Here is an 18,516-nt window from a genome sequence, read left to right on the forward strand (position 1 = left end):
ACTCTCAATCATCTGCTTTTAAAAGTATTGTGCAATTTCTAAGTAACAATTTTTTTTAAAAAATCAGGCTGACACTGCCAACTCCCGCTGGTTGGGGTTTTCTGAATCACCTACAGAAAGACGGCTGCTCTGCAGAGAGCCTGTCTGGGAAACTGGCCTGTATATCCTGTGTCCCAAAGCATCTGTTTCCTCAAAGATGTAGCCAGGGGGCTCAGCATATGAAGCCAGGCACCTGCCCATATCCTTGGGAGTAAAGCTGATGCTGTATGTGGTCTGGCCCTCCACGGGGATATTTCCTTGGGGGCCAGCCCAGGGAGGCTTACAGCTTTTGGTATTGATGGGTGGGTGGGGCACATAGTGGGCCCGAGTCGTAGTCAGACAGTCCAGGGGCTCGGTGGGAATGTTCAGGTGGGGAACGGGCTTGACTAGCTCTGGGCGCATGCCAGGCCACTGCTTATAGTCATCCTTGGTGGTAGTGGAGCCTTCAAAGCGGCCACCCTTCTTAACTGAGAGCACCGGTCGGCAGGACTGAGCTGGGGCACCCTTAGGGTATGTGTAATGGGCCTGCACTGTCGTCAGAAGGTCCATCTTTTCTTCAGGAGGGACATAGGAGACAGGAACTTTGGAGAACATCTGGGGCGTTGGCCAAGCTTGGTACTTATCTCGAAACTCAGTCGTGTTAGAGAAAGGCATGTCTAAACCACAGGGCCTGGCTGCAGGTTTCAAGCTCTTGGCTGGCTCTCCCATCAGGCCCCGGTAGGATTCTTTGTGGGTGGTAAGGCTTTCAAAGGGGATTTCACAGGGTCTGAACTTCTCTGCTTCATACACAAAGCGCTTCTCCATAGGATGGGCCACGTAGCTCATCTTGTAGTTAGTTAGATCCTCCAGGGGTATGTTACAGAGCCTGGGAATGGCCAGAGGCTTACAACTCTTGGTGTTTACTCGACCCTTTACAGAATAGTCATCCTGGTGTGTAGTTCTACTATCAAACCTGGTTGATGCTGGACGGTAGTGGTGTTCTGGACGAAGGAGCTCTCGTCTTGGTTGGTTCCAGGGTAAATAATCAGCTGAAAATAAAACAGTAGTGGTAGTTACTTATAAATCAAATCCACTTAACCTACATGTATTCTAAGGGGCCCCAAAGCCTTAAACCAGTCTCCAATGAGATGGGCCTTGAGACAAAGGAAGAATAAAATAGATCTCTTCCACCACCTCAACCAAGGGCTTAATGTTTCAACTTTATTGTACTTGCAAGTTACTCTGCAGAACAGATAAATTTACAGGAGTCTCCTCATAATCCACAAAGCTGCATGCAGGGTTTTAGAGGGTCCACAGCTGTGGGAGGATCTAGGGACTTGACACTAAGGAGTGCAGCCACTCATGTACCCTGATCCAAGAACAGTTCCGTTCCTCTACAGCGAAGGTGTCCTCTCTGAATCAGCACAGAGTGGGAGGATGGGCGTGGTGTAATGAGATAGGGGATTAACAACCCACACTGGTGGCCGACCAACCAGACCGAGCAGACCTCCCTTCTCATGAATGAGAAGGGAGGTCTGCTCGGTCTGGTTGGGGTGACACATTTAATCCACATAAATTAAATATGCTGCCCCAAGGGAATAAAGGCATTGTGTTGGCTGGAGAGAGAACAGCAGCTGCCACTTGCACAGAGTTTATCATGTGATAGGCAATATTCTAAATACTTTCCATATTAACTCATTTAATCTTCAAACAGGCCTAATCAGACCCATTTTATATATGTATAAATATGCCCACTTTATATATGCAGAAACAGAAGCACAGAGAACTCAGGAAACCTGCCCAAGATCACTTGGCTGGAAGTGAAAAAGCACGGCTGCAAATGCAGATTCAGAATCCATGCTCTGGACCCGCTCCACTACCTGGTTCTGACAGTCAAGGAACACTGACTATGTACCAGCTAACTGTGCTCCGGGATTTCCGTACATGATCTTGTTTCATCATACAATAACTCTTTGTATGGGTGTAATTATCTCTATTTTACACATTTCCAAGAGCAGGACTCAGAGAGGCTAAGAAACTTTTCTAAAAGTCACATGGCTAGGAAATTAAGAGTTGGCATTTAAACCACATAGTTGACTCCAAAGTCATGCTCTTCCCACAGCCTCTATTATGGCTAAGAGCATAATATATCTAGAGAATGAAGGTTAAAGAAAAGACTAATGAAAAATAATCAGAATATTTGCAGAAGAAGAATTTCAGAATGTTTGAAGAATGAAAAGAATAGGCAAACCATATCTAGGGGATATCTGTCTCAAGAGGAACCTTTGCTGTGGAACTTGCACAGCCACGATAATGAGAGGCCTGCACCCAAAGAAAATCTGCCCTAAAGATGGCCTCCACACATCCTGAGGAGCAAGTTTTGTCCTCAAATTGCACTGTCGGATGCTTTTAAAGTAACACAATTTCTACGGCAACTTTGAAACTAAAAATCTAGATGAGAAAAATAGCGCAGCAAACCATACCATTCAAACACCTTGATACCGCTTCCATTCTTTTCCTAATACTGGACTCACACCTAAATCCTACATTGCCCCCCACTGCACCCATCAATTACCAGATCTAAAGTAACCAATATGAAATCCCAGTGAAAAGCAGCTTCTCAGGAGCCTTGGTTATATATAGCCAATACCAGTGGAGTCCATAGGCACACTTTTTGAAAATACTTTTACTGAGATATAATCTGTATAACACAAATGCACTGTCTTACATTCTTTAATTATGCAATAACTTTTACAGAGTTGTGCAACCATCACCAAAATGCAGTTGTAGAACATTTCTACCCCAAAAAATATTAAGCACATCTGCAATTAATCTTTACTCCCATTACCAGACAACCATTCTATCTGCTTTTGGTCTCTATAGATGTGCCTTTTCTGGACATTTTATATAAACAGAATTGGACAATATATAGTGTTTTGCATCTGGCTTTTTTTCATGGAATATAACATAATTGAGATTCATCCCTGTTGCAGCATGTATCAGTTCATTGCTTTTGTTGCTGAATAGTATTACGTTATATGGATATACCAAATTTTGTTTATCCATTCATCAACTGATGAATATTTGGGTTGTTTCTACTTGTTGGCTATTAGGAAAATTTCTGCTATGAACATTCATGGTCAAGTCTTTGTGTGGATATATATTTCATTTCTCTTAGGTTGATACCAAGAGCAGAATGGCTAGGTTATATGGTAAATCTATGTTTAACTTTTTAAGATAGTGCAAACTTTCCAAAGTGGATTATCATTTTACATTTTCACCAGCAATTTGTGAAAGTTCTAATTCCTCTACACCTTCACCCACACTTGTTTTTTTTTAAATTATAGACACTGTAGTAGGTGTTTAGTGGTATCCCAATACAGTTTACTTCACATTTCCCCAATAACTCATGATGGCAATAAAAAGAAATACAGAGTTAAACAAAAGGAGCAGACAGGAATATGTCCCAAATGAAAGAACTAGACAAAACTACAAAGAAAGAGCTAAACAAAACAGAGATAAGCAATATGCTAAATAGAGAATTCAAAGTAGAAGTCATAAAGATACTCACTGGACCCTAGAGAAGAGTTTTCAGTGAGAACTTCAACAAAGAGACAGAAAATATAAAAAAGAACCAGTCGTAATTGAATATATAACTGACATTACAAATACACCACAAGAGAATCAACAGCAGATTAGAGGATGCAGAAGAATGGGTCAATAATCTGGAAGACAGGATAATGAAAGCAACCAAGGCAACCATCAAAGAGAAGAGAATATTTAAGAATGAGGATAGGTTAAGGGACATCTGCAACGTCATCAAGCATAATAACATTCACTCTATAGAGGTCCCAGGAGAAGGAGAGAGACAGAAGGAGGCAGAAAACCTATTTGAAGAAATAATAGCCGAAAGTTTTCCCGAGCTAGAGAATGAAACAGACATCCAAGGTCCAGGAGGCACAGAGAGTCCCTAACAAGATGAACCCAAGGAGATCCACACCTAGACATATAATAATTAAAGTTGCAAAGATTAAGGATGAAGAGAGAATCTTAAGAGCAGGAGGAGAAAACACTTACATACAAGGGAAACCCCATAAGGTTGTGAGCTGATTTTTTCCAGCAAAAACTTTGCAGGCCAGAGTGGTGTGATATATACAAGGTGCTAAAAGGAAAAAACTGACAACCAAGAACACTCTACCCAGCAAAGCTATCATTCAGAATTGGAGGAGAGAAAGATTTCCCAAACAAAGTTAATAGTTCATCACCACTAAACTAGCCTTACAAGAAATGTTGAAGTGGGGGAGGAGTTAAGATGGCGGAGGAGTAGGGGATCCCTTTTCCAGCCGGTCCCCTGAGTCGAGCTGGATAGGTACCAGACCAGCCTAAACAACCACGGAATCAGCCTGAGATGCAGGAAGATACATCTGGATCTCTACAAATGAACATCTCCAGCACTGAGTATTGAGGTACGAAGCGGGGAGCCATGAAACCGCGCACAGATATCGGAAGATAAACGGAAGGGGGAGGGAGCCGCCGCGTATGGGCGCCGGGAAGCGGTAGCCACTTGCACGGGGGAGCGGGCGGACTCACTGACGGCACCCGCGAGAGAGCGGACTGAGACCGGTGAGTCAGAGCGCGTGGAACACCGGAATCCCGGTGTGCTCACGGGATCCAGACTGAGACCGGGAGCTTCCGGAGCACGTGCGGGGCGGCTGGCGGGCCACCTGCACGGGGGAGCGGGCGGACTCGCGGTCGGCACCCGCGAAACAGCAGACTGAGACCCTGAACTGGGTGCGCGCGCGCCACCAGGCTTCTCACGGAACTCCGGAATCGCGGTGTGCTCACCGGGCATAGACTGAGACCGGGAGCTTCCGGAGCGTGCGGGGCGGCTGGCGGCATTAGAAACACAAAGGACAGAGACGCGCCGGCCCTGGAAGTGAAGGCAGGGATGCCGGGTGTGGGGCGCACACCCCGGGACGCTGCAGGGTTGAGCAGCACCAACAGTAACGGAGTTAAAGTGGCCAGAACATCAGTGGGGAACGGGCCGCAATCCCTCTGTTCTGTGACAGAGGCTGAAATTCGGCCGCTGCTGCTCTGACTCTCAGAAGAGGCACAGCAAACCACCAGGGAAAGCCGCCAGAGAACAAAAGCCTGGAAATACCGGCTCACTGCGTGTCCATCCCCATCCCCCCTCGCAGGGGACACGGAGACTCTACCCAAACAGGGTTGCCTGAGTATCGGCGCGGCAGGCCCCTCCCCCAGAACACAGAAGGCAGGCTGAAAAATCAAGAAGCCCACAACCCGGGGCGCATGGGTGGCGCAGTCATTGAGCGCCTGTCTTCGCTTAGGGCGTGATCCCGGCGTTCCGGAAAGGAGTCCCTCATCGGGCTCCTCCGCTGGGAGTCTGCTTCTTCCTCTCCCACTCCCCTGCTTCTGTTCCGTTCTTGCTGACTGTCTCTCTCTCTCAGATAAATAAATAAATAAAATCTTTAAAGAAGAAGCCCACATCCCTAAGATCCCTATAAAACAAGGGGCACGGCCTGGGACCCAGTCAATAATTTGGGCTCTGGACAACCCCACAACCTCTCCTCATCAGAAGGACAAGAAGGAGAAGCCCCCCCCCCCCAGCAAAGAAAAGACAATGAGTCTGTGGCCTCTGCCACAGAAATAATGGATATGGATATAACCAAAGTATCAGAAATGTAATTCAGAGTAACGATGGTCAAAATGATGAGTAGAATTGAAAAAAGTATTAACGAAAAGGTTACTGAGAATATAGAATCCCTAAGGACAGAAATGAGAGCGAATCTGACAGAAATTAAAAATTCTATGAGCCAAATGCAGGCAAAACTAGAGGCTCTGACGGCCAGGGTCACCGAAGCAGAGGAAAGGGTTAGGGAATTGGAGGATGGGTTAATAGAGGAAAAAACGAAAATAGAAGATGGTCTTAAAAAAATCCAAGCCCACGAATGTAGGTTACGGGAGATTACTGACTCAATGAAACGTTCCAATGTCAGAATCATCGGCATCCCCGAGGGGGTGGAGAAAAACAGAGGTCTAGAAGAGATATTTGAACAAATTGTAGCTGAAAACTTCCCTGATCTAGCAAGGGAAACAAACATTCGTGTCCAAGAGGCAGAGAGGACCCCTCCCAAGCTCAACCATGACAAACCTACGCCACGTCACGTCATAGTGCAATTCACAAATATTAGATCCAAGGATACAGTATTGAAAGCGGCCAGGGCAAAGAAATTTCTCACGTACCAAGGCAAAGGCATCAGAATTACGTCAGACCTGTCTACACAGACCTGGAATGAGAGAAAGGGTTGGGGGAGCATTTTTAAAGCCCTTTCAGAGAAAAACATGCAGCCAAGGATCCTTTATCCAGCAAGGCTGTCATTCAGAATTGATGGAGAAATAAAGACATTTCAGAATCGCCAGTCATTAACCAATTTTGTAACCACGAAACCAGCCCTACAGGAGATATTAAGGGGGGTTCTATAAAGGTAAAAAGGCCCCAAGAGTGATACACAAAAGAAAGTCACAACCAATACAAACAAAGACTTTACTGGCAACATGGCATCATTAAAATCATATTTCTCAGTTCTAAGCGCTAATGTAAATGGTTTGAACGCTCCCATAAACGCCACAGGTTTGCAGATTGGATAAAAAGAAATGACCCATCCATTTGCTGTCTACAAGAGACTCATTTCGAACCCAAAGATGCATTCAGACTGAGAGTAAGGGGATGGAGTACCATCTTTCACGCAAATGGACCTCAAAAGAAAGCTGGGGTAGCAATTCTCATATCAGATAAATTGGATTTTAAACTACAGACTATAGTTAGAGACGCAGAAGGACACTATATTATTCTTAAGGGAAGTATTCAACAAGTGGATATGACAATTATAAATATATATGCCCCCAGCAGGGGAGCAGCAAGATACACAAGCCAACTCTTAACCAGAATAAAGAGACATATAAATAAAAATACATTAATAGTAGGGGACCTCAACACTCCACTATCAGAAATAGACAGAACACCCTGGCAAAAACTAAGCAAATAATCAAAGGCTTTGAATGCCATACTCGACGAGTTGGACCTCATAGATATATATAGAACACTACACCCCAGAACCAAAGAATACTCATTCTATTCTAATGCCCATGGAACATTTTCAAGAATAGACCATGTTCTGGGACACAAAACAGGTCTCAACCGATACCAAAAGACTGAAATTATCCCCTGCATATTCTCAGACAACAACGCTCTGAAATTGGAACTCAACCACAAGGAAAAATTTGGAAGAAACTCAAACACTTGGAGACTAAGAACCATCCTGCTCAGGAATGACTCGATAAACCAGGAAATCAAAAATCAAATTAAACAATTTATGGAGACCAATGAGAATGAAAATACAACAGTCCAAAACCTATGGGATACTGCAAAGGCAGTCCTAAGGGGGAAATACATAGCCATCCAAGCCATTCTCACTCAAAAGAATAGAAAAATCTAAAATGCAGTTTTTATATTCTCACCTCAAGAAGCTGGAACAGCAACAGAGGGACAGGCCTAATCCACGCACAAGGAAGCAGTTGGCCAAAATTAGAGCTGAAATCAATCAAGCAGAAACCAGAAGTACAGTAGAGCAGATCAACAGGACTAGAAGCTGGTTCTTGGAGAGAATCAATAAAATTGACAGACCACTGGCAAGACTTATCCAAAAGAAAAAAGAAAGGACCCAGATTATTAAAATTATGAATGAAAAAGGAGAGGTCACGACGAACACCATTGAAATTGGAAGGATTATTAGAAATTTTTATCAACAGCTATATGCCAATAAACTAAGCAATCTGGAAGAGATGGAATCCTTCCTGGAAACCTATAAACTACCAAGATTGAAACAGGAAGAAATTGATTTCTTAAACAGGCCAATTAATTATGAAGAAATTGAGTCAGTGATAAACAACCTTCCAAATAACAAAACTCCAGGCCCGGACGGTTTTCCTGGGGAATTCTACCAAACATTCAAAGAAGAAATAATACCTATTCTCCTAAAGCTATTTCAAAAAATAGAAACAGAAGGAAAGCTACCAAACTCATTCTATGAGGCCAATATTACCTTGATCCCCAAACCAGGCAAAGACCCCCTCAAAAAGGAGAATTACAGACCGATTTCCCTAATGAATATGGACGCCAAAATCCTCAACAAGATACTTGCTAATAGAATCCAACAGTACATTAAAAGGATTATCCACCACGATCAAGTGGGATTCATACCTGGGATGCAAGCGTGGTTCAACATTCGCAAATCAATCAGCGTGATACATCATATCAACAAGAAAAGACTCAGGAACCATATGATCCTCTCAATCGATGCCGAAAAAGCATTTGACAAAATACAGCATCCTTTCCTGATTAAAACCCTTCAGAGTGTAGGAATAGAAGGTACATTTCTCAATCTCATAAAAGCCATCTATGAAAAGCCTACTGCAAATATTATTCTCAATGGGGAAAAGCTGGAAGCCTTTCCCTTAAGATCAGGAACTCGACAAGGATGCCCACTCTCGCCACTATTATTCAACATAGTACTAGAAGTCCTTGCAACAGCAATCAGACGACAAAAAGGGATCAAAGGTATTCAAATTGGCAAAGAAGAAGTCAAAATGTCTCTCTTTGCAGATGACATGATACTCTATATGGAAAACCCAAAAGAAGCCACTCCCAAACTATTAGAAGTTATAGAGCAATTCAGTAACGTGGCAGGATACAAAATCAATGCTCAGAAATCAGTTGCATTTCTATACACGAATAACGAGACCGAAGAAAGAGAAATTAGGGAATCCATCCCATTTACAATAGCACCAAAAACCATACGTTACCTTGGAATTAACTTAACCAGAGACGTAAAGGACCTATATTCTAGAAACTATAAATCACTCTTGAAAGACATTGAGGAAGACATAAAAAGATGGAAAGATATTCCATGCTCATGGATCGGAAGAATTAACATAGTTAAAATGTCCATGCTACCCAGAGCAATCTACACTTTCAATGCTATCCCGATCAAAATACCAAGGACATTTTTCAAAGAACTGGAACAAACAGTCCTTAAATTTGTATGGAAACAGAAAAGGCCCCGAATCTCCAAGGAACTGTTGAAAAGGAAAAACAAAGCTGGGGGCATCACAATGCCGGATTTCGAGCTGTACTACAAAGCTGTGATCACAAAGACAGCATGGTACTGGCACAAAAACAGACACATAGACCAATGGAACAGAATAGAGAGCCCAGAAATGGACCCTCGGCTCTTTGGGCAACTAATATTTGATAAAGCAGGAAAAAACATCCGGTGGGAAAAAGACAGTCTCTTCAATAAATGGTGCTGGGAAAATTGGACAGCTACATGCAAGAGAATGAAACTTGACCACTATCTCACACCATACACAAAAATAAACTCCAAATGGATGAAAGACCTCGATGTGAGACAGGAATCCATCAAAATTCTAGAGGAGAACATAGGCAACAACCTCTACGACATCGGCCAAAGCAACCTTTTTCATGACACATCCCCAAAGGCAAGAGAAACAAAAGATAAAATGAACTTGTGGGACTTCATCAAGATTAAAAGTTTCTGCACATCCAAGGAAACAGTCAGAAAAACTAAGAGGCAGCCCACGGAATGGGAGAATATATTTGCAAATGACACTACAGATAAAGGACTGGTATCCAAGATCTACAAAGAACTTCTCAAACTCAATACACGAGAAACAAATAAACAAATCAAAAAATGGGCAGAAGATATGAACAGACACTTTTCCAATGAAGACATACAAATGGCTAACAGACACTTGAAAAAATGTTCAAAATCATTAGCCATCAAGGAAATTCAAATCAAAACCACACTGAGATACCACCTTACGCCAGTTAGAATGGCAAAAATAGACAAGGCAAGAAACAACAATTGTTGGAGAGGATGTGGAGAAAGGGGATCCCTCCTACATTGTTGGTGGGAATGCAAGTTGGTACAGCCACTCTGGAAAACAGTGTGGAGGTCCCTTAAAAAGTTAAAAATTGAGCTACCCTATGACCCAGCCATTGCACTACTGGGTATTTACCCCAAAGATACAGACGTAGTGAAGAGAAGGGCCATATGCACCCCAATGTTCATAGCAGCGATGTCCACAATAGCTAAATTGTGGAAGGAGCCGAGATGCCCTTCAACAGATGACTGGATTAAGAAGTTGTGGTCCATATATACGATGGAATATTACTCAGCTATCAGAAAGAACGAGTTCTCAACATTTGCTACAACATGGACGGCACTGGAGGAGATAATGCTAAGTGAAATAAGTCAAGCAGAGAAAGACAACTATCATATGATTTCTCTCATCTATGGAACATAAGAACTAGGATGATCGGTAGGGGAAGAAAGGGATAAAGAAAGGGGGGGTAATCAGAAGGGGGAATGAAACATGAGAGACTATGGACTATGAGAAACAAACTGAGGACTTCAGAGGGGAGGGGGGTGGGGGAATGGGATAGACCGGTGATGGGTAGTAAGGAGGGCACGTATTGCATGGTGCACTGGGTGTTATACACAACTAATGAATCATCGAGCCTTACATCGGAAACCGGGGATGTACTGTATGGTGACTAACATAATATAATAAAAAATCATTAAAAAAAAAATAAAATAAAAAATAAAAATTATTTCCAGCAAAAAAAAAAAAAGAAAGAAAAGACTCAGGAACCATATGATCCTCTCAATTGATGCCGAAAAAGCATTTGACAAAATACAGCATCCTTTCCTGATTAAAACCCTTCAGAGTGTAGGAATAGAGGGTACATTTCTCAATCTCATAAAAGCCATCTATGAAAAGCCTACTGCAAATATTATTCTCAATGGGGAAAAGCTGGAAGCCTTTCCCTTAAGATCAGGAACTCGACAAGGATGCCCACTCTCGCCACTATTATTCAACATAGTACTAGAAGTCCTTGCAACAGCAATCAGACGACAAAAAGGGATCAAAGGTATTCAAATCGGCAAAGAAGAAGTCAAAATGTCTATCTTCGCAGATGACATGATACTCTATATGGAAAACCCAAAAGAAGCCACTCCCAAACTATTAGAAGTTATAGAGCAATTCAGTAACGTGGCGGGATACAAAATCAATGCTCAGAAATCAGTTGCATTTCTATACACGAATAACGAGACCGAAGAAAGAGAAATTAGGGAATCCATCCCATTTACAATAGCACCAAAAACCATACGTTACCTTGGAATTAACTTAACCAGAGACGTAAAGGACCTATATTCTAGAAACTATAAATCACTCTTGAAAGACATTGAGGAAGACATAAAAAGATGGAAAGATATTCCATGCTCATGGATCGGAAGAATTAACATAGTTAAAATGTCCACGCTACCCAGAGCAATCTACACTTTCAATGCTATCCCGATCAAAATACCAAGGACATTTTTCAAAGAACTGGAACAAATAGTCCTTAAATTTGTATGGAAACAGAAAAGGCCCCGAATCTCCAAGGAACTGTTGAAAAGGAAAAACAAAGCTGGGGGCATCACAATGCCGGATTTCGAGCTGTACTACAAAGCTGTGATCACAAAGACAGCATGGTACTGGCACAAAAACAGACACATAGACCAATGGAACAGAATAGAGAGCCCAGAAATGGACCCTCGGCTCTTTGGGCAACTAGTATTTGATAAAGCAGGAAAAAACATCCGGTGGGAAAAAGACAGTCTCTTCAATAAATGGTGCTGGGAAAATTGGACAGCTACATGCAAAAGAATGAAACTTGACCACTATCTCACACCATACACAAAAATAAACTCCAAATGGATGAAAGACCTCGATGTGAGAAAGGAATCCATCAAAATTCTAGAGGAGAATATAGGCAGCAACCTCTACAACATCGGCCAAAGCAACCTTTTTCGTGATACATCCCCAAAGGCAAGAGAAACAAAAGATAAAATGAACTTGTGGGACTTCATCAAGATTAAAAGTTTCTGCACAGCCAAGGAAACAGTCAGAAAAACTAAGAGGCAGCCCACGGAATGGGAGAATATATTTGCAAATGACACTACAGATAAAGGACTGGTATCCAAGATCTACAAAGAACTTCTCAAACTCAATACACGAGAAACAAATAAACAAATCAAAAAATGGGCAGAAGATATGAACAGACACTTTTCCAATGAAGACATACAAATGGCTAACAGACACATGAAAAAATGTTCAAAATCATTAGCCATCAAGGAAATTCAAATCAAAACCACACTGAGATACCACCTTACGCCAGTTAGAATGGCAAAAATAGACAAGGCAAGAAACAACAATTGTTGGAGAGGATGTGGAGAAAGGGGATCCCTCCTACATTGTTGGTGGGAATGCAAGTTGGTACAGCCACTCTGGAAAACAGTGTGGAGGTCCCTTAAAAAGTTAAAAATTGAGCTACCCTATGATCCAGCCATTGCACTACTGGGTGTTTACCCCAAAGATACAGACATAGTAAAGAGAAGGGCCATATGCACCCCAATGTTCATAGCAGCAATGTCCACAATAGCTAAATCGTGGAAGGAGCCGAGATGCCCTTCAACAGATGACTGGATTAAGAAGTTGTGGTCCATATATACAATGGAATATTACTCAGCTATCAGAAAGAACGAGTTCTCAACATTTGCTGCAACATGGACGGCACTGGAGGAGATAATGCTAAGTGAAATAAGTCAAGCAGAGAAAGACAACTATCATATGATTTCTCTCATCTATGGAACATAAGAACTAGGATGATCAGTAGGGGAAGAAAGGGATAAAGAAAGGGGGGGTAATCAGAAGAGGGAATGAAGCATGAGAGACTATGGACTCTGAGAAACAAACTGAAGGCCTCAGAGGGGAGGGGGGTGGGGGAATGGGATAGACCGGTGATGGGTAGTAAGGAGGGCACGTATTGCATGGTGCACTGGGTGTTATACGCAACTAATGAATCATCGAGCCTTACATCAGAAACCGGGGATGTACTGTATGGTGACTAACATAATATAATAAAAAACCATTAAAAAAAAAAGTAATGTTGAAGTGACTCCTTTAAGTGGAAAGAAAGTGCCACAACTAGAAGAAAATTATGAAAAGAAAAAATTTCACAAGTAGAAGGAAACATAAAGGTAGTAGATTAATCACTTATGATGCCCATATGGAGGTTAAAACACAAAAGTAGTAAGACCAGTTATATTCTACAAAAGTTAGTCAATGGGTACACAAGAAGATATAAAATATGAGATCAGGTACACAAAATGTAGATGGGGAGGAAAAAATTAGTGCTTTTAAAATGTATTAAACTTAAGCAATCACCAACTAAAAATAGACCTATAGCCCGCCACACACATAGGAGGTTGCATAGGAACCCAATGGTAACCATAAAGCAAAAACTTACAACACAAAAAAATAAAGAGGAAAGAATCCAAGTATAGCATTAAAGAAATCCATCAAACCACAAGGGAAGAGAACAAACCACAAGAAAAGAAGAAAGGAACCAGAAAACAATTAACGAAATGGCAATAAGTAGAGTCCAGGACCACCAGATGGATTCACAGGTGAATTCCACCGAACAGTTAAAGAAGAGTTAATGCCTATTCTCCTCGAACTATTCCAAAAAAATAGCGGAGTAAGGAAAGCTTCCAAATACATTCTATGAGGCATTACCCTGATATCAAAACCAGACAAAGACACTATGAAAAAAGAGAACTACAGGCCAATCTCCCTGATGAACATAGGTACAAATATCCTCAACAAAATATTAGCAAACCACATTCAAGACACATTAAAAGGATCATTCACCATGATCAACCAGGATTTAACCCAAGGATGCAAGGATGATTCAATATTCATCAATCAACATACGCACCACATCAACAAAAAGAATAAAAACCATATAAACATCTCAATAGACGTAAAAAAAAAAAAGCATTTGACAAAATTAAATATCCATTCACCATCAAAAAATATCTTAACAAAGTGGGTTTAGAGGGAACATACTTCAGCATAATAAAGACTATATATGAAAAACCCACAGTTAACATCATCCTCAATGACAAAAAACTCAGAGCTTTTCCTGTAGGATCAGGAACGAGACAAGGATGTCCCTTCTTTCCACTTTTATTCAACATAGAACTGCAAGCCCTAGCCCCAGCAATCAGACAAGAGAAAGAAATAAAAGGTATCTAAATTAGCAAGGAAGAAGTTGTCACTATTTGCAGGTGACATAATACTATACATAGAAAACCCTAAAGATTTCATGAAAAAACTACTAGAATAAATGAATTCAGTAAAGTTATAGAATACAAAATTAATACACAGAAATCAGTTGTGTTTCTACACAACAATAAGAAAGTAGCAAAAAAGGGCTCATGGGTGGCTCCGTCAGTTAAGTGTCTGCCTTGGGCTTTCTGCTCAGCAGGGAGTCTGCTTCTCTCTCTCTCCCTTTGCCCCTCCCCACCACTCGTTCTCTCTCTCTCTCTCTCTCAGATGAATAAAATTTTTTTAAAAAGTAGCAAAAAGAAAAATTAAAACAATTTTATTTACAAGTGTGCCAAAAAGAATAAAATAGCTAGGAATAAACTTAACTAAGGAGGCAAAAGACCTATACTCTGAAAACTATAAAACACTGATGAAAGAAATTAATGACACAAATGGAAAGATATTCCATGGACTGGGAGAATTAATATTGTTAAGATGTCCATATTACCCAAAGCAATCTACAGATTCAGTGCAATCCCTATCAAAATACCAATAGCATTTTTCACAGAACTAGAACAAATAATCCTACAATTTGTAGGCAACCACAATACAAACCCAAACAGCCAAAGCAATCTAGAGAAGGAATAGAGGTATCACGATCCCAGATTTCAAGATATACTACAAAGCTATAGTAATCGAAACTGTATGGTACTGGCACAAAAACAGACTCAGAGATCAATGGACAGAATTCAGAGCCTAGGAATAGACATAAACATACACGATCAATTAATCTATAACAAAGAAAGCAAAAATATGCAATGGGAAAAAGACACTCTGTTCAATAAATGGTGCTGGGAAAAATGGATAGCTACATGCAAAAGAATGAAACTGGACAACTTTCTTAAACCATATACAAAAATAAATCAAAACCGATTAAAGACCAAAATGTGACACCTTAAACCATGAAATTTCTAAAATATAGGCAGTAACCTCTTGGACAAATTTAGGATGATTTTTCTGGATCTGTCTCCTCAGGCAATGGAAACAAAAGCAAGAAAACTATTGGGACTACATCAAACTAAAAAGTTTTTGTACAGCAAAGGAAGCTATCAATAAGATGAAAAGGCGACATACTGAATGGGAGAAGATATTTGCAAATCATATATCTGATAAGGGGCTACTATCCAAAATACGTAAAGAACTCCTATAGCTCAATAGAAAAAAAAAAACTCAATTTAAAAAATGGGCAGAGAAACTTAATAGACATTTTTCCAAAGAAGACATATAGATGGCCAACAGACACATGAAAAGTTGCTCAACATCACTAATCATTAGGGAAATACACATTAAAACCATAAGATTAAAAAAAAAGATATTACCTCAGACCAGTCAGAATGGCTAGTATCAAAAATACAAGAAAAAACAAATGTTGGTGAGGATATAGAGAAAAGGGAGCCCTCATACTCTGTTGGTAGGAATTCAACAAAGTTAAGTAAATTGGTGCAGCCACTCTGGAAAACAGTATGGAAGTTCCTCAAAAATTTTTTAAATAGAAATATATGATCCAATAATTCCACTACTGGGTATTTGCCCAAAGGAAAAAAAAACACTGGGGTGCCGGGGTGGCACAGTAGGCTAAGCATCTGCCTTCAGCTTGGGTTGTGATCCCAGGGTCCTGGGATCGAGCCCCACATCAGGCTCTCTGCTCAGTGGGGAGCTTGCTTCTCCCTCTCCCTCCCTGCTCCCTCTGCTTGTGCACTGTCAAATGAATAAATAATATCTTTTAAAAAAAGAAAAACACTAATTTGAAAAGATATATGAATCACTATGTTTATTGCAACATTACTTACAATAGCCAAGATATGGAAGCAACCCAAGTATCCACTTACAGATGAATAAGGAAGATGTGGTGTGTATGCGCGCGCACACACACACACACACACACGCACACACACACTGGAATATTACTCATAAAAAGAATGAAATCTTGCCATGCATGACAACATGGATCTACCTAGAGGATATTACACTAAATAAGTCAGAGAAAGACCAATACTATATGATCTCACACGTATATGGAATCTAAAAAATAAACAACAAAAACCAGGCTCTTAAATACAGAGTGGTTTGGTGGTTGCCGAAAGGGTAGCGGGAGTTGGGCAAAATGGGTGAAGGAGATTAAGAAATACAAATTTCCAGTTATAAACCACAGGGATGAAAAGTATACCATAGGGAATATAGTCCATAACGCTGTAATAGACGTACCATGATGAGCATTTTATAATGTATATAATTGTTAAATCACTGTTATACACCTGAAACTAATTTATCATATGTCAACTGTACAACTCAATTGACATTTTTATAATTTTAAAAGTAACAATGTCGAATATCTCTGCATGTACTTATTAGCCATTCATATGTCCTTTTTTGATAAAATGTCTTCTCAAGTCATTTGCCCATTTTTCTTTTGTTTGTCATCTTACTATTAAGTTAGGAGTTGTTTGCATATTCTGGATACAAGTCCCATACCAGATAAGTGATTTGTAAGTATTTTCTCCCATTTGTCACTTACAGTCTCATCTTCTTAATCTGTCTTCTGAAGCACACAGTTTTAAATTTTTGTAAGAGGAAATTTTTTTCCTATGTCTTAGTCTAAAATGTTGATAGTTTTAGCTCTTACATCCAGGTTTCTGATCTTTTCTGATTTTTGAGTATAATGTGAGGTAAATCTAAGTTCATCTTTTTGCATGTGGACTTTCAAGTGTCCCAAAATCATTTGTTAAAATGACAAAATTTTGGCTATCCTGGTTTATCTCAGTTTAATATATAAAATGTGGGATCAGCTTGCCAATTTATGGGAAACACAGTCCGTTGGGACTTTGATAGGAACAGCCTTGAATCTTTAGATCTAGGAGCAACTCTATCTTAATAGTATTGTATCTTCTAACCAATGTACATGGACTGTCTCACCATCTATTTAGATATTTCTCTCAGCACTGTTTTCAAAGTTCAGTGTACAAATCTTACACTTCTTTTTCAAAAAATTATCCCAAATATTTCATTTTGAAGCTAATGAAGAGAACTTTTTCTTAATTTCATATTCAGATTGTCAACATTAATGTATAGAAATACATTGTATACACTTGGCTGAATTTATGTATTCGTTCTAGTAGTTGTTTGTGAATTCCTTAGGATTATCTCCGTACAGGATTATGTTGTCTGAGAATAAAGACAGTTTTGTATCTTCTTAATTTAGATGCATTTGTTTATTTTTTCTTCCACTATCTAACTGGCTATAACCTCCAGTACAATATCAAATGGAAGGGGTGAGAGCAGACATCTAGACTGGTTCCCAATCTTAAGGAGGAAAGCATTCAGTCTTTCTGCATTAAGTATGATAGTAGCTATAGGGTTTTCTGTGGATGCCCTTTAGCAGGCTGAGGAAGTTTCCTTTAATGCTAGCTTGTTGAGAGCTTTTATGGTTATCAGATATTGTCAAATGTTTTCTCTGTGTCTACTAATCATGTGGTTTTATCTTCTACTTTATTAATGTGGTATGTTAATTGATTTTCTGATATTAAAACAACCTTGCATTCCTGGTATAATCATTACAGTTTTATAATTATTGGTTGTTTTTAAAATAGAAGAAAGTAGACATTTACCTACATAATTACCTTTACCAGTGCTCTTTTTATTAATCACCATATAGTGCTTCATTAGTTTTTGATGTAGTGTTCAATGATTCATTATTTTCTTATAACATCCAGTGCTCATTGCAACACGTGCCCTCCTTCATACCCATCACTGGGCTAGCCCATCCCCCCACCCCCTCCCCTCTGAAACCCTCAGTTTGTTTCCTGGAGTCCACAGTCTCTCATGGTTCATCTCCCCCTCTGATTTCCCCTCCTTCATTTTTCCCTTCCTTCTCCTAATGTCCTCCATGCCATTCCTTATGTTCCACATATAAGTGAAACCATACGATAATTGTCTCTGCTTGACTTACTTCACTTAGCATAATCCCCTCCAGTTCCATCCATGTTGATGCAAATGGTGGGTATTCATCCTTTCTGATGGCTAAGTAATATTCCATTGTATATATGAACCACATTTTCTTTATCCATTCATCTGTTGAAGGGCATCTCGGCTCCTTCCACAGTTTGGCTATTGTGGACATTGCTACTATGAACATTGGGGTGCATGTGTCACTTCTTTTCACTATATCTATATCTTTGGGGT

At 40.4% G+C, this 18,516-nt stretch overlaps 1 protein-coding gene across 1 annotated transcript in view; it reads right to left on the reverse strand.

Moving 5' to 3' along the window:
• The window catches only part of SAXO1 (stabilizer of axonemal microtubules 1), a 35,878-nt gene continuing 17,362 nt past the window's right edge, over positions 1-18,516 (reverse strand). Inside the window, exon 3 of the mRNA XM_026506478.4 lies at positions 1-1,067. Coding sequence (XP_026362263.2) covers positions 64-1,067 — 1,004 coding nt within the window. The 3' untranslated portion in view covers positions 1-63. The remainder of the gene's footprint in view (positions 1,068-18,516) is intronic.

Source organism: Ursus arctos, unplaced genomic scaffold (genome assembly GCF_023065955.2).
Source record: "Ursus arctos isolate Adak ecotype North America unplaced genomic scaffold, UrsArc2.0 scaffold_18, whole genome shotgun sequence".
Lineage (NCBI taxonomy): Eukaryota > Metazoa > Chordata > Mammalia > Carnivora > Ursidae > Ursus > Ursus arctos.